This window comes from Prorops nasuta, unplaced genomic scaffold (genome assembly GCF_024137725.1).
Source record: "Prorops nasuta isolate Cenicafe-Biocafe unplaced genomic scaffold, Cenicafe_Pnas_1.2 PNAS00097, whole genome shotgun sequence".
Lineage (NCBI taxonomy): Eukaryota > Metazoa > Arthropoda > Insecta > Hymenoptera > Bethylidae > Prorops > Prorops nasuta.
This window is the reverse complement of record NW_027116894.1, coordinates 30,804-58,557: the sequence shown is the minus strand read 5'-3', so window position 1 is coordinate 58,557 and position 27,754 is coordinate 30,804. Positions and strand designations below refer to the sequence as shown.

The window sequence follows — 27,754 nt, the reverse complement described above, 5'->3', positions numbered from 1 at the left end:
TATATCTTGTAAATTATATATATATATATATATATATATATTACCTTATTGCCACAGCTGGGTTCAACTCCATAAAATTGTTCAGCCATCGGATCGTAACCTTCTTGAATTATAATATTAGACATGCATCCAAGAAACGAAGTTTGAAGAGGCAAAACAACATTTTCAGCGTGAAAACTTGGTGGAACGCCTCCAAAATAATATTTAGCTTGAGACAAATCGGGAATGTCTTCTTTCCTTGGTTGTGGAGTGGGAGCTCCCATCTTTTCATCATTCTTTCCTCCTATACTGAGACTACACTTTTCAATATTCTTCCTTGTTTGATATTGCCTATAAGCGTCGACTCTAGTCCAATTTCCAGTATTATACTTTTGATTAGACCACATTTCCAAACTGACGTTTCCTCCATACTTGATATAAAGAACAATCCGTCCTTCTCGAAGAGAAATAATTACATGCTGATTCTGCATAAAAATCCAATACATGCACATTATACACCTATTTCAGTTAAAACTCGAGATTTAATTTTGTATTACTAATCAACAAAATAAATTATAAGCGCATTTTTTAATTTGAGTTATGAACAAAAATTAGGATAAAAATCTTAAATGATCTTAATGAGAAATGTGCAATCAAGAAACATGGCGAGTCATTTTAAAAAAGTCCCAGAGATTACTACTAAGATATTTTTACGCTTGATTTGAATGAATTATGCCTATTTTTATTTTTGATGGGTATATATAGAGATCAGTCCATTTAATTAGGAACCTGACAAAAATTTCATTACATAATGTTAATTTTAGCTTTGAAATAAATTGAAAAGTTATACAGTCCAATCAAATAAAAATAAAGTCTTACGTTTGTAGGGTTAATAGCCAAAAATAATAGTGCATTTTCGTCGAATGTTCTAAAGCTGATTGATACTCCGAATGTATATTTGTTGTATGGACCAGAGAATGCTCTATTTCTAATAGCGTATCCTTCTCCATTGAAGCTGTAAGCTATATCACCTCTGGCATCCTCGAACCTACGAATAACAAACATTACTTTTAAAATAAAAATGAAATAATGCTATGTGATATTTTATTAAGATTATCGAACAGGAAAAGGAGCACTTTATTTTTAAAGATCTCACCCTTCCGTGCAAGCCATACAAGCGGAATCCGGTGCTGAAGAAACAAAATTCCACAGACCAATTTGTTTTCCATCCAGTATAACTTGGTGAACGCATCCAGGTAAACCATTCATAGCCAGAAGTTCTGACGGTCTTCGCTGAGACTCTAAAATCCCTCCAATCCAAATGCGATCGGTAGTTCCAACATCAAAACGACTGTACTCGGAATTAGTCGAATTCATCACAGGAAGATATCTTCCAGATCTTGATGCTTGCTTTCGAACGTTCAGTTTTCCTACGTGTCTTATTCTGCAATGTAATATTTTCGTGAATAAAACATTGTGGTAAAACTTTCTAGAATTAAATAGAATAATTACCTTTCAGCTTCAACTCGGTACCAACTACTATCCTCATCGAAGCTCCCACTCTCGATAATTTCTGGATGAGTGAGAACTCCTGTTCCACCACCAATATTCCATACGAATCTTATTTTCCTATCGATCATTTCCAAAGCGAGAAAATCATCCTGAAATTTATTCAGTTTAACTTTCATGTATATTCTGCATCATAAAATTATTACAGTTGTCATAATCGTTAAGTTTCAGCTACAGCACTCGATTAAAGTGATCCAATATGTATTATATAGCATTTATAAATTTTTGAATTATTTAATTTGATTATTTTTAAAATATATACCTCAGGCACTTGAGTAATTAAAATTTTGTCACACATTTATTTTTTTTCTTACTATTAGGTGAATAAATTAAAAAGAATTCATTTCAAAATTGATGTCTTATGTAAAAATACATATACTATTGAAAATACTGGGTTAGTCCAACCCACATATTGTAAAATTGTAATTCAAATACAGCACTGTAGCTGAGGGTTATTTATTGACTTTACGAGGCTCACGTTAATGCTGCTGGGTAAATAAAATAGTACACCATCTCTTCTTTCGTGGGGAATGGCAAAAGTCAATATAATTGAATTGGTCGTCGTTGGCTGTAATCCCCCTGGTCTGTAGGACCTGATGCATTTTTTTCCTTGATCAGACTTTAAGGATATTCTTACCTAAATCAATAAACGACAAATACATTAAATATATTTTTTAGAATATGTGTGTAATTCGTGAATTTTATAATATAAAAATTTTACCCCATCAGCAGAGTTTCTAGCTTCAGCAATTTTATTCTTCAAATTCTGTAATTTAGCTGCTAATGTATTATTCCATTTATCAAATTCGTCTTGTCGTTTTATAGCTGCATTTGATAAGCTGATAAGTTTCGCATCGGCTCTTTTAATATTGCTCAGTGCTTCGGTAACTAAAAATGATTACCGAATAATTAATCGTTATTTGATCAGTCTGCAAACTATTGCTTTGAATACTTACGTTTCTCACTTGCCAAACTAATTTTTGAATCGCTTTCACGCTTCAATTCGTTGAGTTGTGGCTTCAATTGACCAGCGATACCTTCTTTGTAGGAGTGAATGATTTTTCTCGAATTTTCTACTGAATCGTAAATCTTGTCATTTTCGATAGAAACTCTTTGCAAGCCTTCGTGTACTATGAAAAAATATACAAAGTGATACTTAGAGAAAAGGAAACTTCATGATTAAATTTGAAACATTGAGTTAATTTTAATACATGTTTTAGTCCCACTTTGAAGCTCGCGTAATTTTACGTTTATTTCGTTGTCCTTGATACCGGTGCTGTTCAAAGAATTCTTCAAGGTGACAATAGCCTTTTTTTGAAGCTCCAATTCTGCATTGGCTTGATTTACTGGCTCTTCGTGCTTTACCGCCATTTCCCATTGCTTGCGTGACCTTGATCTTGTTTCCTCTGTGATGTCTTGAAGAGACTTTGCGTAAGGTCCATGAGGAAAAACCTATGAGAGCAAATGATAATGACCTTGATCACTAGACTGTGGATCTTTATGCAAATATAGAACTGTTAAAAATGTATTAACTTGAGAAATAAACTATTAAAATTGAGTGTAATCAATTTAACTACGAATCGATCTTACCTTGAAATAAACTTCACCAGCAATTCGATTTGCAGTAATAGCTGAGGTTTTTGCAGATACCAATGAATCAACGATGTTTTTGTAAGCTTGGCTGGCCTTCAGTGGGTTTGCAGCTATAACTCGCGTCTTGGAAAATAGACTGCTCGGCAGAAACACCAAGTCGCACTTTATCAGGTCATTCAACATCAATTACAAAAAACAACGACAATAAAACTATCTCGCTTCTATTTAAATCAAAATTGACGTAAAGAAATTAATAAGAAAAACACTGCATCTGTCGAATGCCACTTTACCTCGACTAATCAAATCTGATTGCGCCATCCTTTGGTTAAATTAACGAACAACTAAACCTATGTGATATTTTATGTTTCAATAAAAACAGTGACAAACATGCGCTAAAATCATTAGACTTTGCTAAAATATTAAACTATTGTAGATATTACTTTGAAACGTTTCTTACAGAAGAACGCAAATTTTAGAATTAACTTGTTCAAAATATACTGCCGTATCTAAATAAAAAATCGGACCATCGTTGTTCCAATAAATTTCAAATATGTAATTAAGTGATTCCTTACCCAACATATTGGTCCACGTATGCTGACAAATTTTTTGCATGAAGGATTGCTGGTTTCACGTAATGCTCACTATAATTTAAATTCAGCCAATACAAAAGTTCCTCTTTCATAGTTAACTCTTGACTTGAATACTCCAATTGATTTTTCAATTCTGGAAAATCCTGCAATTGTTAAACCAATTAATTTTTTTCCAGAATTATTAAATTAAAGGATGCTTTCTCCTCATATTCATTTTCGTACCTGGACATTATTTTCCATATCAATAACGAAGCCCTTGGCTTCTTCGTTCTTCGTATTACCATCGTTTATAGATTCGTTTATCTGATTAATGCAAATATTAATGTCACCACGTTTGTGTTGAAGCTCAGCGTTGGTTTTGTTAATTTCATTGTAAAAACCGTCGTAGGTGAACAGATCTTCCATTGTATCCTCAATGAGAGTTCGTAGATCGTTTATTTTCACATTGTAATCTTCCGCTTCTTCCTGTGCATTCGTAAGTGGCTCAATTGCTTGGAACAGAGATTGCAACCGGTCCATGTGTTCGCCTACGTCTCTGTTTTGTAATAGTAAATCAGAATTTTATTTTAGTACACATTTAATTATTCTGGCAATAACTTTCTAAACAGATTAATAATAATGATAATAATAATCAATATACTTACTCTAGAAACATTTCAATTTCAAGTGTTTTCTTTGATAAATGAACGGATTTTAAATTATTTAAAATAGTTCTAGCTTCTTTTAGTGCTTTCTTAACTTCAATCCTCTTATTTTCATTGGCATAATGCGTCAACGCAGAGATAATTTCTGAAAGTAAGAAATTGTATTACCAACAACAAATGTAAGTTTTACAGAGTATAATTTATTATTTAGTATATACAATACCTTTAATACTATTCTTGTTATTTTCCAGCTCTATACTAACACTTATAATATTATTCTTTAAATCACCACTTTTAGATTTGAGGACTATTCGCTCGATGAAACACTTGATTGAACTGTGAACATAAATTTTATATAAAATAAAGCAAAGTTTTGTTATTTAAGCAACTAAAAATAAAGGTAAGTTAATTACATTTGTTAATAATTTTTCGGCAGTTTCCGCATATCTTTTATAATCGTCCCCAAGGCAACTGTGATAACCTTTCTTTTATTTTTTTCAGGATTTTTAGTTCTTCGAAATATATTGTGGTGTTTTCTTCTATGATTGCTAAATCCTCCCATGGAGGTGGAATGTATCCACTTGCTATATGAGTTGTCTCTCGTGCCAATTTTTCAGAAAGCTCCTTTATGTCGTTCAATAGCAATCCAGTACAATTATCATTACATGCTAAAACACAGAAATTAAATTTTTCTTCTTAAATTTATATTCAAACATAAAATAAGATTAATTTGCAGTAGTAAAAAAAATTAATTACATGAACAAACGTTGTCAATAAAAACATGACGATAAGCCGTGCATTCTGAGCAATCTCTGCCAGTTGAGTCTGATCTGCAATTACATTGACCAGTTTCTGCATTGCACTCATCATTCGTACTTCCTGCCAAATTGCAATTGCATGGTACACATTTTCCTCCAGGTATACCAGGGTTGCCAAAATATCCGTAGGCACAGCTTTCACATCTTTTACCACTGTATCCTATCGTGTACAGTGACATTAGCATAAATATTGTTCAATTTTCCCTAATTAGTATTTTTTATAAAAAAAAACTTAAATATATTCATGAATTTAAAAACCAACCAGGTTTGCAATGACAAATGGCTTCATTATCCTCGCGTACGATACAAGTGTTGGAAAATCTTTTGTCAGCCTGGGGACATGGGCAAGATTTGCAACCACCAAAATCTGGATGACCATAAAAGCTGTCCGCGCAAACGTCACATTTGGCTCCAGCTGTATTGTCTCTGCAGTTCTAATCATTTAATAAAAATATCAAATATTTTATTATATGATTAATACAAAGGAGGAGGTAAAAAGATGGACAAAACCAACACATGGTACACATAGTGTCAAAAACGCTTGAAAAACGCTTCAAAAAAATGCCAATGTCTGAAATTGAGTTCAGTAACGTTTTAGAAAGGTTTATGGAACAAGTGCTATGTATAAAGAGAAATGGACAGCAAAAGAAAATAGACAATTTACCAAACAATATCCAGTTTCTCTATCACAAATTTCAGATCTTCCATTGCATTGACAGCGTTTAGCTTTGCCAACAAGATCAATCACGATTGTAGAAGTTGCAGTTGTATTGCTGTACCATCTGAAGTAACCCTATACTTGGGTCCTGGCAAGAGGGTACTGTTGTATTCGGCAGGACACTGACAAATTTCGACTCCAGTCGCCAAATGGCGGTGAATGAGTAGGAGTCAAGACAGCAGCATCTAGGGATGCCTCGATTAAACTGAAATTTGACCAAATAAATTAATTAAATTAACAATAAAAATTTGCTACTATAGTTAGTCTATTAGCAGTATAATAATGTCACAATTAAAATAAACCAGTTAATTTTCTTACATATACATTTGGTTCTTTAATTAATTTAGCTTGGAATAGATAAATATTTACTCGTTTTATGTTTTATAAATTAAAAATAAGTAACATTTTATTTAAGTAAACATTAAAATGTTTAAGTTAACAATTTTTTTAATTGTGTAAGAAACTTACCTTGTTCTGGCAAATTCAGCAGAATCAGACGCTTTTAGAAGTATATACTGCACGTTTTGTAAAGCAACCATAAATACTTCCCTACTAACTCTATAGTCTGGCCTGCCATGCAATTGCCATAATGATTCATGTAATCTGAAAAAAATATATATTACGTGTTATATCGTAAATTAAACAAATTGAAATGGAATTAGAAAATATCAGCGAGCTTAAATCAAAATTATACCTGACTTCGTAATAATTATCAACAATTGGCAAAAGAGGGTAGTACTCCAGAATTATTTTATTGTTTCCTTGCAATTGTACAGCTGGATATATTAAGTTTGACATTATAGGTATTCCACCTTCAGTTGAAGTTTTAAATCTTAAAAATCCTCCATAAGAAACCACCTGTAGTAATAAGTTACTTATTCTTTAAAGTCGTTTTATAAAATATAGTTTTTGTAACAACCGCTTCAACCGCCGATGTCATTATAACCGTTTAATTAACGAATTTATGAAGAAATCAATTATAATTTTTACTTGTAAAGTGAAAATTAATCGTTTGTACCTTGTCTCCCAAAAATGAATCAGGCAAGCTCCAGTATAATGGGTAATTATAATAAAGATTCAAAGGTAAAATAACGTCTCCATCCGTACCAGGAATGATCGAAAGTCCATTCGAAACGTTTAATCCTTTATTTAGGGATGGCATAATGATAACCGAGCCATGTAAAGAAATCTGTCAAAAATTAACGATATTATAAAACAGAAAGGGGTAGTTGAAGAAATATAAATTTGATGAATCGGTTAAATCCTTACTGTGACGTCATCAACTGTATCATTGAGATAGAGAACCCGAGGGCGTCTTAGTCTTCTTTGGCCCCCAACTTAATCCTGACTCCTGGCAGGAAGTAGACCTGCCAAAGCAGAAACATTCGGTGCAACCTTTCGGATTATCGTAAGACAATCCAAAAGTACCCTCTTTACATTTGTTGCACTGTCTCCCAATCGTGTATTCCTTTAAAAAAATACATACAAAAAATTAGAATCAATACAAGTAAGTTTTGATTGATTCCAAAATAAATCTGTGAACCTTGCAAGGACACTGTCCAGTTTCGTCACAGTCGCAAGCTCCATCAACGCATGGTTGAGTCCCACTAAAATTGCAGTTGCAAGGTCGACATTTTGGATAACCGTAATATCCTTTTGCACATTTTTCACACCTGAGTCCTGCATAGCCTAATCTACAAGGACACTGACCATCAAAATCACACTGAGACTTGGTTGATCCAAACGTGCAGCCACATGGTTTACATCCAACTCCAGGAACTAAATTCCAGGAACCTGGTCTACACCTGTCGCAGTTCTCGCCGAAGGCCAAACTCGACAGATACATCTTCCTGTATCAGGATCACAAACGTGTCCTGGACGAATGCATGGCTCGCAAACTGGACAATTTTTTATGAAAAATAATAACAATGCAATGAGAAAGTTTTCTTATATTAAAAACAAAATAAATTAATGTCTCACGATGGCATCCATTTGGCGAAAATCCATAATATCCTGTTAAGCAAGTGTCACAATGTGGTCCACCAATTCCAGACTTGCAGTAACATTGTCCTGTATTGCTATCACACGTGTTATTAACCGAACCCATGGGATCACAACCACAAGGTGCACAACCTGCACCACTTTCAACTCCCCAATAACCAGCCTAAAATCAGAATAAAATAGAATATAATTTCAATAATAATAATAAATAGGAGTAGAGTTTAAGGAAATTATTAAAAAAAAACAACAAAGAATTATTTTAAAATTGTTTTTATCGTAACTTTAAAGAAGATGAAATATAGAAAAAAAAGATAAAAGAGAAGGAATTATTCAAGATTGATATAATTACCTCACACTGATTGCATTGTCTGCCAATGACCTGTGGCTTACATTGGCACTGGCCAGTTACAATGTTCACATGCAGAGTTAATGGAGCCAACCACGTTGCATTTACAGCCTGAAAAAGAAACAATAATAAAAGATAAGAATATTATTGTTATTTTGCAATCTAAAAATGTAAAATTATGAACTTTCTAAATTGGTCCATCAGGGACGAAGCAGAAAAATCATAAGCTTACAGTTATGCAAATAAAGTACTGAAGTATCAACTTAACAAACATGGTTGGCTTATTAAAGCCAAAGATAATCCTAAGCAAGGTAATCCTAATCGGATTTGGTTAAGAGACTTGTCGATAAATAGGTTTCCCTGACCGAGCCTGCCGTATTAAATTATGCAAATGATCACGCAGCTTTGCTGCTGTCGCTCGTTAAACTAATAAATTGAACGAGTGACGAGTCTCACAAATATTATAATTACAAGCGCGCGTATAAACCTCCTCCAATTTCCTTCTTCAGCCTCTGCCGTCTCAAGACTCCAATTTTGCCATAATATTGCCATAATACCATTATTTACTCCTAATTGCTAATTTATTTATCGTTCTTAACAATCAGTTATTGGATTAAATCAACTTTTCTTTAAATATATGATTAATCGTTAAACTTCATCGACGATTTAATCGCTTTTGTCGAATATGATTTATATACACGATAAAACTTGCAGGTATCGCGATATTACATTTATATGAACAAATTATCATACTGAACATTAACTACGGAATGTACACAAATGACTTGTAATTTATTTAATATAATACAAAACTAATAAAAATCGTTTAGTTTAAATTAATTAATTAAGGTTTATTTAGTTTATCGTTTTCATTTAATTGTTGCTAAATTATTGCAGCGGCAAATAATTGTGAATTATCCTTTCATTTATGACATTTTACTAATATTCTTATAAGTACAGGCTTAATATATATATAATCAGACACACAAGAGATTTCTGCCTGTCTTATAATTTATTGATCACGGTATAAATCAGAATTCGATTTCAGTGATTGTTTATAATTTAATATATATTATTTTTGATATGATTTGTTGAGCTATCATATAGCTATAATAATAAATAGAGAGAATAGTTGCTAGGAAAGTGGCTAATATTATACGGATTAAATTGAACGATTGTGTCAATAGCTGTCAAGGTGTAGAACGGTATGACAGATGGCTCGATGACTCTTCCTTTTGTTGCACAAGAATTGAGATCGGGGGATGAAGTGAGGCAGGACCGGTTCTCAAACTCTTCTTCATCGATTCGCTCCGATCAATGATAATGCGATTTGACACGCTCAGAGTGCTATACACTGTAGCAAAAGAAATCGTTTCAAATCGAAATGAAAGCTTTTCCCCAATCACGACTGACCAACGCCTTATTGGATAATTCCATGAAAAAAACGTCAAGTATAAAAATTTGCAATAGTACTTGTGCTTTTCATATTTGTCCATTTCAGTTGAAATAAAATTTCTTAAAATTGGCGGAGTTTTAGAAAATGTAAATAAAAGAACTTTTTTTAAGAGTAGTTTATAAGGGGGGTATGAATGTATTAAGGGATTAAAGGCGTAAGATCATTATTTATGTTTTACTTGGACATAGACGTTGCAAAAAGACTATAATATTTGCCTGTTCATAACAGTTGGCTAAATTTATCATGTGTCGCTTGCTCACTATATTCCCCCCAACAAGCAACTAAGCTTTTCTTCCATAATGATTAAGACCTCCTATAACTATTCATATATAGTTACCTCTATCTTCATTGTGCTGCTAACTTATTAAGCGAGCTGACGCAGAATCTTTCAGAAAAATCAGATATAGTATTCTAATCGATACCGTCTATAGTGCTCTTCCATGATATTTATTTGCTTTTACTCAACCATAATTCCCTAAATAATGTGCTTTTAAGTAAAAGGACAACTGCAACTATATACGAATAAACCTTTGGATTTCTACTTATTATAACAATACTCTACCTAATAAATTTATGAATTGAACATAATGTAGCATTTACATACCGATCTGTTCCAATGAAGAATTTACAAACATTCCATTACTATAGCCTTTCACACACACACACACACACATATATATATATATATATATATAAAGGATTATCACATTTCTATTATCTTCCACGATTACAGTGAAGATTTCTTTCCAAAAGAAACAAGATTGAATGAATAAATAAGTTTAATATAAAAAACGAAGCGACCAGTGACCAGTCTAGATTTTTAGAAATAAATGTGTATAAATTGTTGAAAAGGCTTGAGTGATGTTATAGTTGATTTAAATAGGAATTTCAGTTTGACGAAGCATGGTGGGGGCTGAAAGGTTTATGGAGGAGATCGAGGGTAATGGAGAGCAATTTATCGAGCGATAAATCGACAAGTGGTCAGGTATCACTTAGTGCGTAATACTACCTTCAAAACGCAACTATAACCGATATCGAGGGAGAAATTGATCGCAGGCAGCCAGTTTTCATTTATAAGCAGCCAAATTACACGCTTCCTTGGGCTTTACTCACTGTGTACACTCTATAAGGGTCTGAGGGATGGTAGAAATGTAACAAGTTGCTCTACTTTACATATAATTACTGTTCTACTGCATGAAATAACCAATTTGTTTGCCAATACGTTGTCAAATAACTAAATTGGAATTTTGCTTAAATGAACAATCACACGAAAAGAATGATTCATTATTTAGAAAATAACTTTCTTAATCCATGTCCAGACTATATAACAAAACATAGCAAAGATATATAATTTGTTTATATAAAATAGAATGAAAAATATTTTAATATATTGTTATACAACATTTTTCATTAGGTGTTAATAAAGACCAAGTAATATTTTAAAACTTTATTAGAAAACAGCTCTTGATTTGTCTAAACTTAAAAACATGTTGTTAAAACAGTAACAAATGTAGAATTACAAAAAACATTCCTACACTAAATTTCCGTTTAGGCTTTGATCACTGCTTAGATCAAATTACGAAAGCTAGCTGCTTCTGACAAATGTTACATCATTTATACATTGGGCATTTTCATTAAAATGAAAATCTATGTTTATTTTGTCAAACAGATTATTGCATCAACTAAATTCTGTCAAATTATGTAAAAAATAATAGAACAAAGCTATAAAACCAGTCTGTTATAAAACCGTGTTTTGCTGCATGGTGTGGGTATGGCTTTAGTATTTTTATGTTCATGAAATGATAATTACTTTTTTCGTTTAATCATAAATGTTTCTAATTTAGGTAAATCATGATTAATTGAATCAACATTTACTATCTGGCATCAGATATTCATCTAGTGACACAATGATAAATTTATACATTTTTTAAATTAATATCTTAGCTTATGTTTCTCTTCGTGTAATTATTCCAGTTACACATTTAGATTAGACACGGCGGTGTAAAAATAATCTTTCTTCGCATGGCAGCCAAAAATATGACCATCTAACGACTCGTGAACATTTTTAAGAGAGTTCATATTTTTATACTGGATCGTGAGAAGACTAACAAGTGATAGATGGAAAGGTGTGCGTTGCGTAAGTGAAAATTTAAGGATGGATGGAATTCAAGGTTTGAAGTGTGTTAAAAGGAGATCGATCATCTAAGAAGATGAATGACTTGACACTGCGTGAAACGAAATCTCTTGAATGCTCAGACCTATGAAAGAAGTTGTTGTACGAACTGTTGTTAAATTGGAATGTAACGGAGAATGCTGACAAAAGAAATAATATATGTACATCAGGACATGATAAACGAGTACTAGCCATTTAAGGTGGTTTCACCAGGACGGGCCGTATCATATAGAGGCACCCCTGGGGATTAAGCTAAATTGTAGTTCGTTTTAAGAAATAAAAATACTAAATAATTTCTGAGCAACTGTTAGCTTGTTATAAAACATGCAGTTTTTGTAAAAGTAAAAATATAAATAATATAAACTATTTGTTGCCACATAACGCATTCTTCTACTGTTACAGATAATATCCTTTAATTGTTAATCAATAAGTTTTTTATCTTCGAAGATAAAGCTCGGAATTAAAATGATTAATTAATAGAGATCGTGGTAGAACGAAATCTGATAGTTTGTACAAATACTCTTTCCATAGAAATTTTGAATAAAATTATGTGATTTTGTAAAATTTGATGACGGAACCTTTTTGGGAAAAACTTAAATTATAAGGAATTAAAACAGTATATGCTAATTGAAGCCTCTATACATTTGACAGCTTGTGTTCAATTTTAGTCATTTAATGGTGAATAAACTTGGCTATGATTTTTCTGAAATTTAAATCGAGACACGTGAACGATGGCATGTGCAAATTAAAAATTTTGAATAGAATTCAGTGGTTTATTAAAATTTGGTAAAGCTCGATTTAAGGTAAACACAGAAACAGAAAGAAGTAGTTGAGATATAAAAACGTTATTATGTCTAGACCTATGTATACACATAGCGTGACCAATTACAAGTAGTTAGTCGCAATATAAATTTTGCTCTACGATTTTTTTATTTGCCTAAACCGGAATTTAAATCAAGAAACATAAACGATCGCATAGATTTTATCAATTTAGCTACGACGAATATAAACTGCGTTTGGCGTGAAAAATTAGTAGGGGCATGAATGGAAAATTGTGTCGAGGAACCAGTTATGGCTTGACGGGAAATCCGTTCAGAGAATATGTGAGCTACTTACACCGGCTTATTGATAATAACATTTATCAATGATATTTACCCATCTAGCACACCTGGTGTCTAAAACTTTCTTATAACGTTCCAACGTATTAAATTAGGCTAGGAACATTATTGACACTGTGTCTATAATAATAAGGGGTAAAATAGTAATTACACAGTCCGCCACTGATTTTTAGAAAAAGGTATTGGAACGAGGTGCTTCAATAAGTAAAAAAAAAGCTTTTCGTAGCTAATGAGTGTGAATTTATACATTTGCTAATGAACGTTAATGCGAGTCTATTTTAAGTGGAGAAAGGTGAGTAGTGTGTTACGTTGGAAGTCGAGCGAGCGAAGCAAAGCTGCAAGAATCAAGTTTGAACCGTATAAAAAGTGTTGGATCGGTGGGTGGATGCTGAAAAAGGGAGTAAACAGAAATTGGCATGAAATTATCATCGATAAGCTCGGAAGTTGTAAACTTATTATCGAATCGAGCTTCTCGCAATTGAGCCCCCTGGACTGAACGCCCACTCGAATCCTTTCCTTCGATTGCAAAACCTTTTATGTGCGACCACTTCAGCTTTGCCTCTAATTTCTCAAACCTCTCTCGGATCAGAAATATTTGTATATATATTTGAGCACGTTTACCCCTACAAATTGATTTTCTAAAAACATTTCTTTTCAAGTTGTTCCAATTGCATTCCACAGCTTTGACAAATTTGCAAAAATTCTCCTTTAAACAGCTCGCTATATCAACAGAGTTATTAAATGACGGCTGGCGATAAGCGCAAAAACCACCGGCTATATTTACGCTTGAATGCCGAGTGCATTAGGTTGATGCACAATTTGTCCAACTCGGAGATACGTAGGGGACATAATATCGTATCGTGTGGAATCCTCTCGTTTAATCGCAGATAAACGCGTGAAATTCCGCAATGCCTCCATTAATCTCATTTTCAGAGATAAAAAAATATCTAAAGAAATTCTAATTACGAGAGAGTATAATTTTATATAGCAACCAATTTTGCGCTTGTCACAATTTTCCATCAACCTTGGCACAGCAACTGTGCAACGAAAATATCATCAATATTACAACGACTATCATCATACCTACTGATAATTTCACGCTAATATAACTATTTAACGGGGTTTCTTGATCATTCATCAATATCCTAGATATAGTTATATTTCGACGAAGCGGAGAAATATTTTCAAAGCAGTATAACTATGAAATTATATTTTGATAGTTCAATGTATAAAATGTATACGACAGTTTATTGACTCAATAAGTGAATTGTCAACAATAGTCGTCGTAATTTTAAACAATCTATAACAGTGTATTGTAGTGTGGATTGAACAACTTTTTATTCTAACTTTTTTGTCGAATATCGTATTATTCAGTACCTAATTTGATTTTACGCAATATTCGTTCGACGATGACGTGATTAACAATATTACACTCTAGCCTGATTAGTTTTATTATTATACTGTAACTTCTCTGTTAAATATCGTGTTATTTAGCAACCAATTAAAGTTTTTCACAATACTTTGTCAACTTTGTTATAACAACAATATTAGTCTATTTCAATCAGTTTTATTGCTACTGCATTATATTACTTTTTTCTTGTTGTTAATCAAGAAGAAAATGGCAAATTGAGCAGCATCACTTTCGTACATCAATCATCATTATCGCTTGTTAGCAATCATTAGCTGCCCTGTAAGTCAAGGAAAAGTTTCTTTTCTCCGTCTTTTCAGCCATCTTGTGAATTTACCAAGGCAATTAAACGATCGTTAAAGCACCCAGGAGTTCCATCATCAAAAAATCATGTTGTTACGAAAATGAATTAACGTTAGATTCCTTGATTTATAACTGTTATTATATATATACGACAGTAGTTGTAGGATTTGCAAGAATTTTTGAAGAAAGCATACGAGGCATTAATTTATTCATCATTAGATTTCTCTCACTGTCATAATAATAGGCTGTCTAGAATGATTAATTTTGTAATCAAATTTTGATGTTTTTTTAAGTATAATATTAATTTATATTAATTTTAGCATTTTCACGGACCTCCTCTCTAATGCATTGACAGTATAGATTGGTATTAAGAGCCATTTTGTGTGTGTGTACTTATAATTTAGCATAAAAGTGCAGCATGTTTAATGTCGTTTTTCAAATCCGATCTGCAGTGAAATATTTGTTGGTCTAATTCTTTTATATTTACAGGCATTTTGTCTGTCTGCTTGAATTTCGGGGATGCTGGGACAGTGAGTTCTTCTATTTTGAGTATAGGCAGATTTTGCCAGATGGCCATATCGACGCACAAACTTCATTTTCGAGTATCTGACGCAAGTCGGGACGCAAAAAGCTGGCGAGTCGAGCGATAATGCAATCGATTCGACAGGCCCAACCTAAACGAGCCGCTTCTTCCTCTCTTCAACGCAGAAACGTACATTTATTCGCCAGAAAGAGCATCAAAAAATTCTTCCCAATATCGCTACCCGTTTCTTCTCTCAAATTCGCCGTTCCCACAATAACTTGGTCCAATTATAATTTAATTGAAATTAATTAACAAGCCCGAAACTCGTTACACCGTTTCCTTCCGATATTAAACTAAAAATAGAAAATAAAAATGTTGGTTCGTTATAATTAAAAAATCTGGCTGTAGTGATATTTGGTTTTTTATGAAAATTTGATAATTGAGGATCTTTGGAGAAAAACCGAAAAAATCCAATTTTATGAAAGTGTATGTCAGTACAGTGGTTATATTGTTTAATTTATTAGAATACATTATTATAAATGGTGAAATTTATATAGAAAAGCACACAAATACATAAATTTAATTTATTCGGTTTTATTAAAAACTGTTTGACTTGTGTGATTTATTTTGAATAATTAACTATAAATCTCGTTATTGTGATGTCTAGTTTTCATAAAAATAAATTTATTCGATTTTCCATCAAAGCTCTTCAAGTAATAAATATTTGATGATAAGGGGAAGGATTCGATTCATCGATAGTTTTTTCACGGAAGAGGAGTGTATCCGTTATAGTGGGAATCGCAGGCCACTTACGCAATGATTTCTTATCGAGAGAGACTATCACCATGTGGGAGGATCGGCATGATCTACGAGCCACCGTAGCGACAGCATTAGCGTGATCTATGGATCTTCGCGATCCAGTATGTATACCAACCGAGAGTGCATAGTGCCTGCTATTGCCAGTCGATTATTTATTTGTGCCAAACGCAAAACCACGAACCTTCGATTAATCTTTCATGCTGCCTCTGAAACTTTTGCAATTTCAGGTTATTCGTTTGAAGAAAAAAGTCCTGTACGAATGTTAAAATAGTTCCTTCTATTTTGAACAGATTATAATAGTAAAAGCGAAGAGTATGCTGCACATCGTCGTTGATTTTGAAAAATTCTACATCTAAAATTTTTTCAGCTTCCTCTTTCACATTTACTTGGATACAAAAGTTTCTACAAATTTCAACAAATTTCAATTAGACTTAAATAAATAAATAGAGTATAATGAAAAACCTATTGATTTTTATCGATTGTCACAAAGAAAAGGTGGTATTGACATGCTGTGCGTGAAACTCGACTTCTCATGCAAAGCAATGGAAAGTCTGTATAGCAGCCGCTTTACGCACTCTTTTTAAACGTGTGCGAGAAGTTATTACTGCTCGCGCACTTGTTTGAAAAGTGTACCTAAAACAGCCCCGCTCTATGTATGACTAGCCCTGTCTGAATAGTTAGGTTTTTTTGCATAGCTTTTCAAAATAGTGTATTATGCAACCAGTACGGGAGGCATGTGTTTTTTATCAAGTGTGAGCTTTGTCGCAGAAGCGTAGCCACATCAGCCACATGGAATTAAAAAAATATCTCGCACGTGTTGCATTTATTATTTCACGAATGTCGAAAAAATAGTTTTAATTATCAATCAATAAATGGATGCTAATGAGGAAACGTAATCCTCATTGTTTATCTCTATGGAAAAATGTTACTCAATTTTAATTTGTTGCGCTTATTTTCGATAAAAATTGCGTGAATAACGAAACACTCCGTTTAATTTTGAATAAATAAATAAATGGGTGATAATGGGGGAATTTAACCCCACTGATCCTGACTTTTTACACATATCTATATATCGGAAGAAAAGGTTAGTAATTTAATGACACTTTTGCCAAGAAATTATGAATGCAGCAATATCATATGTTCAGATTGGAATAAATAAACAGTAGAAAATGCGGAAAACACTGAATATTGTGGTTTATCCCGAAGAAAAAGAAGTTGTATAATTAAAGAATCATCTTGAATTTTACGAGATTGCAGGAAAGAGAATGAGTACTCTTTGCGGAGGAGGACTTCCTGCGAGCCGCCCATACGAGTCAGACTCCTACGCATTTATACCTATTCACGTACAGAGTATATCGCGAACACATCATTAAAGTAGTATGAAACCTTCAATTTTATCCAGAAATATGCGATTTTACCCTCTTGATTTACACCGTGAACATTCGAGAAAAAACATCTCGTGTAAATATTGATCTTTTTACAGAAGACTTCCGGTGTAATTTCAGATCTCCAAACACAACCACATAATAATAATAATAAAAACAGTAAGAATAACAATAATAATAAATATTATATCAACGCGCAAATGAATTTTTGGACTAGATTTCAATAAAATATTAAGTTTATGTATCGCATCTGATTTTGCGTTTAGTCTCTTAGCTGGAGGTACCTGTTTCCAGAAAATCATCTACAAACAAATCATATAGCTAAGTTTACAGTTTCGCCGAAGGTTTGAAAATATTCATGGTCTCAGACTGGTTTCCAGGAAATACCAGAGCTTTGGAGATTGGTTTTCAAACAAATATCGTAAGCCGCTACGTGACTCAAAGCTGTTCCGATAAACTTGCTTGAAATATCGCTAGGTCGAACAATCAGTGCGCGATTTCTTCCTCATTACGCCTATACGCGATAAACGAGTCGAGAAACAACTATTTTAGTTACCACTTTATTACTGGCGAATCGCGATCTACGACAAAACGAACGTTGTATATTGTGTAATCAATGGAACTCGTTCTTTACGAACGAAATCCAGATTATTCGCCGTTGCTTCTTTCTTCTCTCTTAATCCGATCTGGAACATATTTTATTTTTCATAACTTCTTCGTTTTGCTCAAAGAAGCTGCAAAAATACCCCCTACCTTTCTGTTGTACGAAAATCCCCCACCCCCTCCCCCTCACCTCTCCTCTCTCTCTCTCTCTTTCATAGAGCCTAACCATATTTTACATACTTTTATAATAATTTGCAGGATTATCCAGATTTAGTATAAGCAGAAATTTATATTCTTTAATAGATATAACTTGGAAATAATTTTGTTTAAACTTAGTATAAAATAACATATTTATTACTTTATTCGTACGGTATAGAAATGCAAGGCCAAGGAAAGAGCGCATTTTCCATTTAAACTGTTGAAGGGATTTGACCATAAGTATCGTAATTCATAGTAGGTATGTATATATATATATAGAGGTACCATAAGAAATCAAGCGTGAGATAATTGAGAATTTAGAGTGGAGCTTTTTTCCTGGACAGTTCGGCAGCGTAATTTACTGTTTGAACGCGTACATAGATTGTGTATATGTTTATATGCTAATCACTAATATATATAGGTAGGTAGATGCAAATTTGCGCACGCGCAATAAAACGTATTAGCCACGAGCGACGGCAGCAATATTCCTTTGCTACGTTTATTATTTCCAAACTTTCCTCCAACGCTTTAATAGATATCAAATCATTTAATGATATTGAAAGTACACGAGTCGCTTTATTCGTAAAGCATTGTACAGAATTGTGTTATATCTGGTTTAATGCGGGAAATGCCGCGCAGATTTCTGTTAGACAAATTTCATTCACCTGGAGGGAAAATCATTCGAATCGATCAGACTTACCTCGAGATGAACAGAAATTTCAAAGTCAAGAAGCAATTTACCATTATATTATTATATCTGTGAAGCAGGCACAAAGTGTCAGAAATAGTTTTAACGTGTGTTAAACTGATTCCAGGAACGTTTCTGCCACTATATTCCTTTGTCACGTTTATCATTTTCAAACTTCCCTTCCTTCCTTGTTCAATGATATTGAAAGTATACGAATCGCTTTATTCGTAATGCATAGTTCAGAATTATATGCGTTATATCCAGTTTAATAGCATTGATACAGTCTCGCACAGTCTCCATTCGTTGATTAATCTGCACTATAACGAGTAAAACGTAATCTTTTCCTTCGTGCAGGAAATTTTGCAGTTTTTTATTATAAAAAAATTCAACCACCTGGAGGGAATATTATTCGAACCTATCAGATCTACCTCCAGATGAAAGGAGATTTCAAAGTCTAGCTGCAATTTATCGCTAATCGCTCAAAGCACGCACAAAATGTTAGAAATGTTTCTAATGTGTTAAACTGATTCCAGGAACGTATCTGCCAGACTATACATGTGTATCATATAGCTATTTACATTTTTATTCAAATTAAGTTACAAAAAAAAGTTGTCTATCCTAGCTTATTCAGCCTAATTTTCCATAAAATAATATTTGCGTTTTCAGGAAAATTAAGATAACAGCCAGACAAGCACTTTCTGCATCCTATTATTATTTCTATTTTAGTATTTATTTGTAGTTTTTCGACTTGCAGTGCCTTTTGGCTACACAACAGACAAACCCTTGATCTCTTCAAACTGTAGAAAGTAATATGTCTTAGAGAGGGTTAAGATTGATTTTCCATAATTATATTTTCAGAAAATGAAAAGAAAGAATTTCTTGTGGTTTTTTGATTATTCAGTTTTTTAAGGTACAGAGGTTTTGGTCAGAGTTGACGAGGAAATGTGGCAGGTATATATAAGGGTGGGTGGGTGTTTATCACGCGATATTTGTTAGAGAACTTAACTGTTTTCTTGACACTGACACTTGACTGGACAACGTACATCGCGGTACACGCAGGCAGGCCAATGAATTAAGGCGATCCGTCGACGAGGAATCAGTCAGCGGATGGCGAGAGAGCGTGAGAAGGTACGTGGAGGGGGTGAGGCAGGAGAGAAGAGAACGAGCTGCCGCTGGCCAGAATTTACCGCCGCTCATATTTTCATGCCAACCATGCCAATTCTGATAGTCCTTTATACCCGAGCAACGTAGCTCTGCCCAAGCATATTTCGCATCAGTACTATACCAACACGATCATTCGAATCTTTACTCCTAAAACGTTCCAGAACTTGAATCTACACGTTGAAGCATTTTAGGAACATTTTTGATACTATGTATATGCATGCTATTACACATTCCTGGATCTATCAAACAAATCAATCTTGCAATTAATAAATTCTAACAGAATTTCATTAAAATAAACAATTATCGTAAAATAATAGAATTAATTTTTTATTCAGAATCGTTTTATATAACGAAACAATAATTATAAAAAGCCAAAAAGATTTAATGCTGAGACACTACTGGATGTATCTCTTGATTTTCCACGCGGCAATTTTCCGTACTTGGTAATAAGGACCTTTGCGGAGGGAAGGCATATAAATATACTATAGTATATAGGATGAACATGGCACGCGGTCTTGCACGGGGCACGCTAAGGGCACTTCGGACAGTACGGTGAAAGGTATACGCAGTGATTCTCAGTAAACCTAAAGTGGGACCAGCAATTGGATTCAAATTTTTTCAATTGATTTTAAAATATTAATTTCAATTATTTTTAATGATATTTACGAAAACAAAATTAAAACAGATATTTTGAAAAAAATCTATCAATTTTTAGTTGAAAAGGTCCATGTGAGGGGTACGATTGATATCAGTATAGGCCTGCAGTGGTTCTCTAATGGTCAGAAGGTGAACGAAGAAAGTCGAAGAAGAGTTTAGTGGGCTAGGAGAATGGACGGAAGAGAACAGGGAAGGGGGGGGGGTATAGAAACTCTGAAGACTGGTTCGCGTTGCCCCCACAACTCCCTCGGCACTTCCTTTTTATTGATCCTTCTTCTGCTGCCCACGTAACACCCAGTACATACGTATAAGTGCCAAACGTACTCTTCCCCAAGTACCTTCTCTCCCCTTCTCCCCTCGGGCGACCCATCCCCTAAAAAATCTACAACGTGTGTGCTCGCGCTCACCATCGTTTTTCATTCATACGGCTGTTGCGTATATGAAACGAGGCAAGAGTCAGGTGCATTTCGCGCTATTCTCCAGACTTCTCACGAAAATTCTAGTCGATTTTAAAGTAACACATAAATGTTTCCTCTCGTTGGCACGAACACCCTCCTCCTGTATATGCTACTGCGAAAATCAACATCCAAATAATGTCGAAGAATTACTGATTCGCTCGCGGAACACTCAGCAAAAAATTAACATTTTAAAACTAATTTTTTCGTTAATGGAGCAGTTTAAAATTTTGAAAATTTTAGTGTTGCTTATTTATAAAAACAGTTCAAATAATTTTCAATAATAATAATAAATTTTTAGTCACGAAAAATTAATTATTGTTAAAGATGATTAAAAGTTTTTTAAAAAACTAAAGTTGTCTAAGTTTTTAATGAATTTTTGTCTTCACTGTTCATTCTTTATGAACGAATAAAAATTAACATTGGTACATAGGCTCCTAAAGAGAATGAATGAAGACTATATTTCATCCATGGTTCTTTTATGTACGGAGTTATGAAGACTTACAAATAAATAGAAGTGTTTTATCAACTGGAACAGAGTACTTAGCTAATGTAAGTATATTATCTATAATTTTTAACAAATTTTTATTTTCTTACTAACGTTCTTAAAATTTACATATTTTGCTGTCTTAACTGAGATAATTAATTTTTTACATGAAATTGATAAATACGTCGCGATGTAACTTAGTAGTTTAATTATAAAAATAATTTTTGATGTATTTTGAACAAATTTCGTGTTAAACTGCAAGAAATAGCGAAGAGATGCAGAAGACTTTTGGAAAAAAGATAATTTTATTAACTTAATTGAAGAGTAAAAATTTCATACCTTCTAATTGCCAGTTTCCTTAAAACAGCGACTCTTTTTGCCAATTCTATTTTTTTTATATCATGTAAATATATGTGTTTAGTTTTTAATTACATAGATTATAAAAGATTATATCCCTATACTATACCAATTAAAAAGCAATTATTAAAGTTTCTGAATTACACAATTGGACTCAGACAATTCCTTTGATTTTCTAAAAATGCAATAAAAGGCACCTAGAACATTTACAATTTTCATTAATCAGTTAATTGTATTTGCGAATTTCGCTAACATATGCGAGTAGAAAGATTTATTCATAAAAGCTTATGAAGTGTGCAAAATTTGGCGGTACGCGTTTGATCTGAGCGTCAGCGTTCGAGTACTGAGTAAAGTTTTGTATTCGTCATAAAAAAGATGCACGTGCCACGTAAAACGATCGAGCGAACGCTAAATTTGTTTTCGATTTTAGCACGTATCTCTGCGTCACCCGGTGTATAATAGCTATGCGCTACGCGCGATGAGAGATGAATGAGAGAAGCCCTGAGGCCCCCCGTGTTGTAAACCAAGCGAGCTACGTCGATAATCAAGCCAATTAATTTATCGTTTCGATTGAAACAATGAGACCTTCGTGATTACACAGCTCTCGTAAAGCTCCGTATTTTTTCGAAACTTCTTTTTCAAATTGTGACGTCATGCGATGTAATAAGTTATAAATAAATGAAAAATCTGGATATTAGTAAATTATGATTAAATCAATTAATTTATTATTTTGATTAAAAAAATAAAACTATCTTTTCATAAAGCGTTGAAGCTTCTTTTTTATAGACTGACCAACATCATTCGATTAAGAAGGGGTAAACGAAAAATTCGAAATTAATAAATGTAAATAAATTTAATTGATTAGTTGTCTTAATTGAAACGATAAAATCTTCGTTTGAAGTTCCCATAAAGCTTTAAACATCTTCATGCTTCTTCTCTAAATGAAAAGTGTATTATAAAACAATCAGGCATTAGTAGAAAAGAGACATATATTATTATAAATCGAAAGGGCGAGTGATAAAGCACATCCCTTGAAAATAAATCGAGCAAACTACATTGATAATAAAGTCAATTAATTTATCATCTCGATTAAAACTATGAACCTCTCTCTGTCATGACTATACCAATAAACTCTTGTAAAGCTCCAAAACTTGTATGACGCTGTTTTAATTCATTATAATCACAACACAGTATAGGTAAATGAAAAACCTAGACATTTGTGTAAACAGTAAAAATTGACACATACGTGCATTATTATAAGAATTGAAAGAGCAGAGGGTAATAAAGCGGAAATATAAACTTTGAAAAGTTATATCGCAAGAATTACTGAAGCAACTTCGATAATTAGTTACACAGTCTAATTGTTGATAACATTTAAAAAAAATAAAGAATTATTTTAAGATTTCTCTCTTTTTATCTTTTTGACTTCGATTCTTGTTCGAATTTAAACTCACATACTAGTCCTTTAGCTTTATAACTATATTGTACCCTTTCATTGATACATCTGTATATTATGACGTAATAAATGACCGAAGCTAATTATCGTGACACGAGAAAAATATTTCCAACGCCAGTCTATTGATCGATAAAGATCAGTATAATAGGGCTTATAATGGGTTCCAGATCTTACATTAGTTAATCGAGCCATATTCTGATGGATTTATCAGTATTCATCGATTATTTATTGCTATAATTTAATTGCTTACAGTAAAATGAAATTGTTGCTGGCATTTTATTATTATCGAGATAATCAATATTTTCTAATCAAGATTAATTATTAATTTCTACACAAATTAGATCACACCAGCCGCGCATATACGTTTAGATTGGTTGGATTTATCAATTTCTAAACGAGTCCACATTCTGTTTTATTCTATTACCCTCGGCCAATATCTATTAGCCGACTTTTACAAATCGTTTTCCATTAAGCTCATAAATTTTATATGAATATTGATGGAAGCTGGAAATGCTTCAACGAGATTTTTACTACAGAGATTCAATTAGATATATATATTATTCGAATGACGATCTATAAATGATATAGGAAATAAATTTTTATACGTATTTTATATTCAGTTAAATTTTGCATTTACTCCTATCGTGGAAAATAACCATGTAAAATTGATACAATCGTAATTTTTCAAAGAACATATTTTCTGTGTCGATTACGTGGAAAGTACTTGAATTTCTTTAGCTTCATAATTTTATTTCGCTTCTTTATCATTGTGCATTTTAAATCATATATCACAATGATTTGATAAATTTACGTGGCTAAATGACGTTTTATAAGGAAATAGTTCCACAAATTATTTTCGAAACTTAACCTATTATTCTTTATGGAATCTTCATTTTTTAATTTATCACAAGTTCATTCATTCTATGAGAAAATTATCTTATAGACAAGATTGTATTAAGAATTATACAACGAGACTAATACCAGCAAACCAGTTAAATTTATTAATTAGCAATCATGAGAAATATTATAATCATTAAAAGTCGAAATATCGGTAAAAAAAAATGATTATTTTATAAATTGCTAATTATGAAAATTCCAACGAGCTTCGTGATTTCTACAGTATTAGCTATAACAATTTTTTTCGAGATTGTAAATTTTTGTGAATTCTTAAATTATTGTTCAACTTCTCAGTTGTTTCGAAAACTCCCGCGAGGATGGTATTTTCTCCAAACTATTTCACGTTTTCTTTTGATTATCCGTCATGTATCTTCTCAAATTATTTTTTAAATTGCCAATTAAAAAAGCTCCAACGTGTGTTGTGTTTTCCGTATAATCTACGATAATATCTCGCATGGTTATTCGTTGTGTGCATTCCCAATGGTCCCGAAGGCTCTACAGACTTTTATTTGTGATTCAAGTCAAATTAAAATTGCACGTGAAATATTATCTGCTGACATAATTGGCTCAGTTGGCGAGTGAAAATTACCAAACCAAATCAATGAATCAGACTGGCTGAATACGAGCCAATAAAATTATAAACTCGGACGGTTTACGAATAATATTTATGAAATGGTACAACCGAACCAATGTGTGAGATCCGAAAGACTATTACAGTTTAAGCGTAAGAGAATTATAAGCTATATTCAGTATTATTCGACGATAGATGTGCGACGTCTTAAATAATATTTGCATTAATAAATTAAACTTAAACCGTAAGAGAAAAAAAATTAAAGTAATTTCAGACAAATCAACGCCACGTAAATATACACTGATTTCCTTTTGAATCCTTTATCGAGACAGTGAAAAGGGGAAGCTAAGAGTTCCAGAGTAATGTCTGAGTATATTACCTATGCTGAACAAATTTTATTATAAAATTTTTAAAGAGTTGGGGAGAGGGAGGCTGGAGGTAGATTAGAAAAGAATATTTTTAAGAGAGAGGAGTTTTTAAATCTTCTAATTTACCGATTTTTATGTCACGAACAATTGTTGTATTAGACGAAACTTAAGTGAGTTAAACCTATGCCTTTGCTGAAGCAAACGTGACCATGATTGTCTTACGATCCTTATAATCGTTCGAATCTATTGCAGTGGATACGGGTCACGAACCTTGGCTTTTCCCGATGCAATAGGGAACTCATCGAATCTTCTTCGGAAAGAATGGAGGGAAACAAACATATACACAGGGTGTCCCATTTGAAATAGTATAGTTGATTCCTTTTTTTAGGACAGAACATCTATGACAAAAAATTTCAAATAAAAAATTTATGGTTTGACAGAAAACATAAAATTTTATTATTGATATAACTTAAAAAGTTGATTTAAAAGTCGTGTAAATGTCTTTTAATTGTTATATTTATATAGGCACTTTAGAGAACTTTCCAAAGTATCATAATAATGTGTCGTTTACTCCAGACATTTCTAAGATTTTTAGATTTCACAAGCTGGTGTGGGTTTGGGGGAAATGTTGCGTGCAAACGTTACATGGCATTCTCGTACATATAAAACAAAAGACAATAGCTCGGGAAGCAATAAAGCAAAATGATCTCCTTACGCTACACTACGTACAGTAAAGAGGTGATAAAAATTGCATAATGCATAATTTCCCTCATCGTTAATCAGAATCATAAAAGCATTTATGGTTTGGGAGAATGTAGTAACAATTTCAGATTTCTTTCTAAAACAAAGCTCATTGCTCGAAGAGCTAAAGCAAATTGATATCGTTATATTATTATACTATAGATACAGTAGTGAGTAAATGCAAAAAATTGTATAATGTATAATTTCTCTTGTCGTTAATCAATCTACAGACTATAATTATTGAACTTCGATTTAAATGAGAGATTGAAATCTGCAGTATATTCTCAGACGGTAATGTTAATTTCGTATTGCGAAATAATTCAAAGTTTAATTATTTCCGGTATAACCTGAGTGTGTCGACAAAATCTTAATTATCTTTTTTACTCAGATTAATTAAACTTAGCACAAAATGTAATTGAAAGTAGAACTGGTCGTTGTTGGTGTGTAGAAATGTGTTTCTTAGGAAAGGAAATTAAGAAACGTGTCTAATATATGAAAAATATAGTATATTTACAATATATTCATTTTACCATAATTAGTTTCCTGCTCGAAAGACAAAAAACTCTTAGGTTTAAAAAGTTTTTTAACTTTTTAATATACAATATTTTCATTGTGAATATTTAAGATTTATTTACACAGTTTTCTATAATGGGTGGTAAGTATTAACTCCTTTGTTTAATTTAAGTAACTTCGGTAGTAAACAATAGCTTTAAATTTGTAACTGTACCTGCAGATCTTTGACATAAAACTTAATTTAGTAATATTGAAAATAGCTCCAATATTTTCATTGTACATATGTTTCTATAAACTTAAGTTTAAAGAGTTTTAAAAAAGCAACCTTAACTTTTCAACTGTTAATATACATATGTAAAGTGGAGGTAAAAACTTTAGGTAGTAGGTATAATTGATTGTTGCTGAAATAATGATTTGCATAAATTGGCAAAATAATGGAGCATCGACAAATAAGAGATTTGTGAAATAAATTTAAAACGTGGAGTACTTTTAGTAGATATTTGTAGCTATATGTTTGATTGGTGCCAGCTGCATTTAGTTTATTAAAGCTTGTCAGCATAAATAGGTTTGGTTGAAGCGATTTCCACCTACGAGCCACTCCCGTTTGTAAATCGACCGATAAAATCACCAAGTTCGAGCGTCCCACGTAAAATTATCTACTTCGATGCTTGGTTGGTATCCTTTATACATATATACATATACTATCTGCAATAAATATAATACGACTTCCCTGTATTCTCAAGTGATTCCCTCTTCATCATCATTATGCAGTGAACCCGTGGGTCAAGCACGAGTAGCAAATATTCGTACTTATATTACAAAATTTCCAAATGCCAAAATTTAAATGATTTCGACTACTTGGTGAACTTGGCAAATTTCCATAAATTCAACTCTAAAGCTTTTATCAATATACAATTAACTGGGGGGCAATGTACATAAAAAATTCTTGCAAAACAATCAGTTTACTTTGCACTCCGTTGCTTTGAAAGTTTGAACAAACGGTAGTAACCAATGATTAAGTAGACTCTAAAGCCATGAAAAAGGGCGCGATAATAATAATCCTACTATACTATTCAGAATTTTAATGACCGATGAAGAAAGTTATGTGAGACAAAACTTTCCTCTTTATTATATTTATTTGTTTATGGACAGAACT

At 32.7% G+C, this 27,754-nt stretch overlaps 1 protein-coding gene across 1 annotated transcript in view; it reads right to left on the bottom strand.

Annotated features, from left to right (window-relative positions):
• Positions 1 to 27,754, bottom strand: part of LOC136784915 (laminin subunit alpha-1-like) — a 45,235-nt gene that overhangs the window by 2,909 nt on the left and 14,572 nt on the right. Inside the window, 31 exon segments of the mRNA XM_066745869.1 lie at positions 45 to 464; positions 859 to 1,027; positions 1,136 to 1,423; positions 1,492 to 1,640; positions 2,027 to 2,185; positions 2,270 to 2,436; positions 2,505 to 2,678; positions 2,760 to 3,000; positions 3,139 to 3,277; positions 3,714 to 3,874; positions 3,954 to 4,266; positions 4,376 to 4,520; positions 4,599 to 4,689; positions 4,765 to 4,836; positions 4,838 to 5,043; positions 5,132 to 5,353; positions 5,456 to 5,627; positions 5,858 to 5,986; positions 5,988 to 6,008; positions 6,010 to 6,066; positions 6,068 to 6,116; positions 6,380 to 6,514; positions 6,606 to 6,769; positions 6,930 to 7,100; positions 7,181 to 7,243; positions 7,245 to 7,379; positions 7,455 to 7,747; positions 7,750 to 7,809; positions 7,892 to 8,075; positions 8,262 to 8,324; positions 8,326 to 8,369. Of these exon segments, the coding sequence (XP_066601966.1) occupies positions 45 to 464; positions 859 to 1,027; positions 1,136 to 1,423; positions 1,492 to 1,640; positions 2,027 to 2,185; positions 2,270 to 2,436; positions 2,505 to 2,678; positions 2,760 to 3,000; positions 3,139 to 3,277; positions 3,714 to 3,874; positions 3,954 to 4,266; positions 4,376 to 4,520; positions 4,599 to 4,689; positions 4,765 to 4,836; positions 4,838 to 5,043; positions 5,132 to 5,353; positions 5,456 to 5,627; positions 5,858 to 5,986; positions 5,988 to 6,008; positions 6,010 to 6,066; positions 6,068 to 6,116; positions 6,380 to 6,514; positions 6,606 to 6,769; positions 6,930 to 7,100; positions 7,181 to 7,243; positions 7,245 to 7,379; positions 7,455 to 7,747; positions 7,750 to 7,809; positions 7,892 to 8,075; positions 8,262 to 8,324; positions 8,326 to 8,369 (4,856 nt within the window).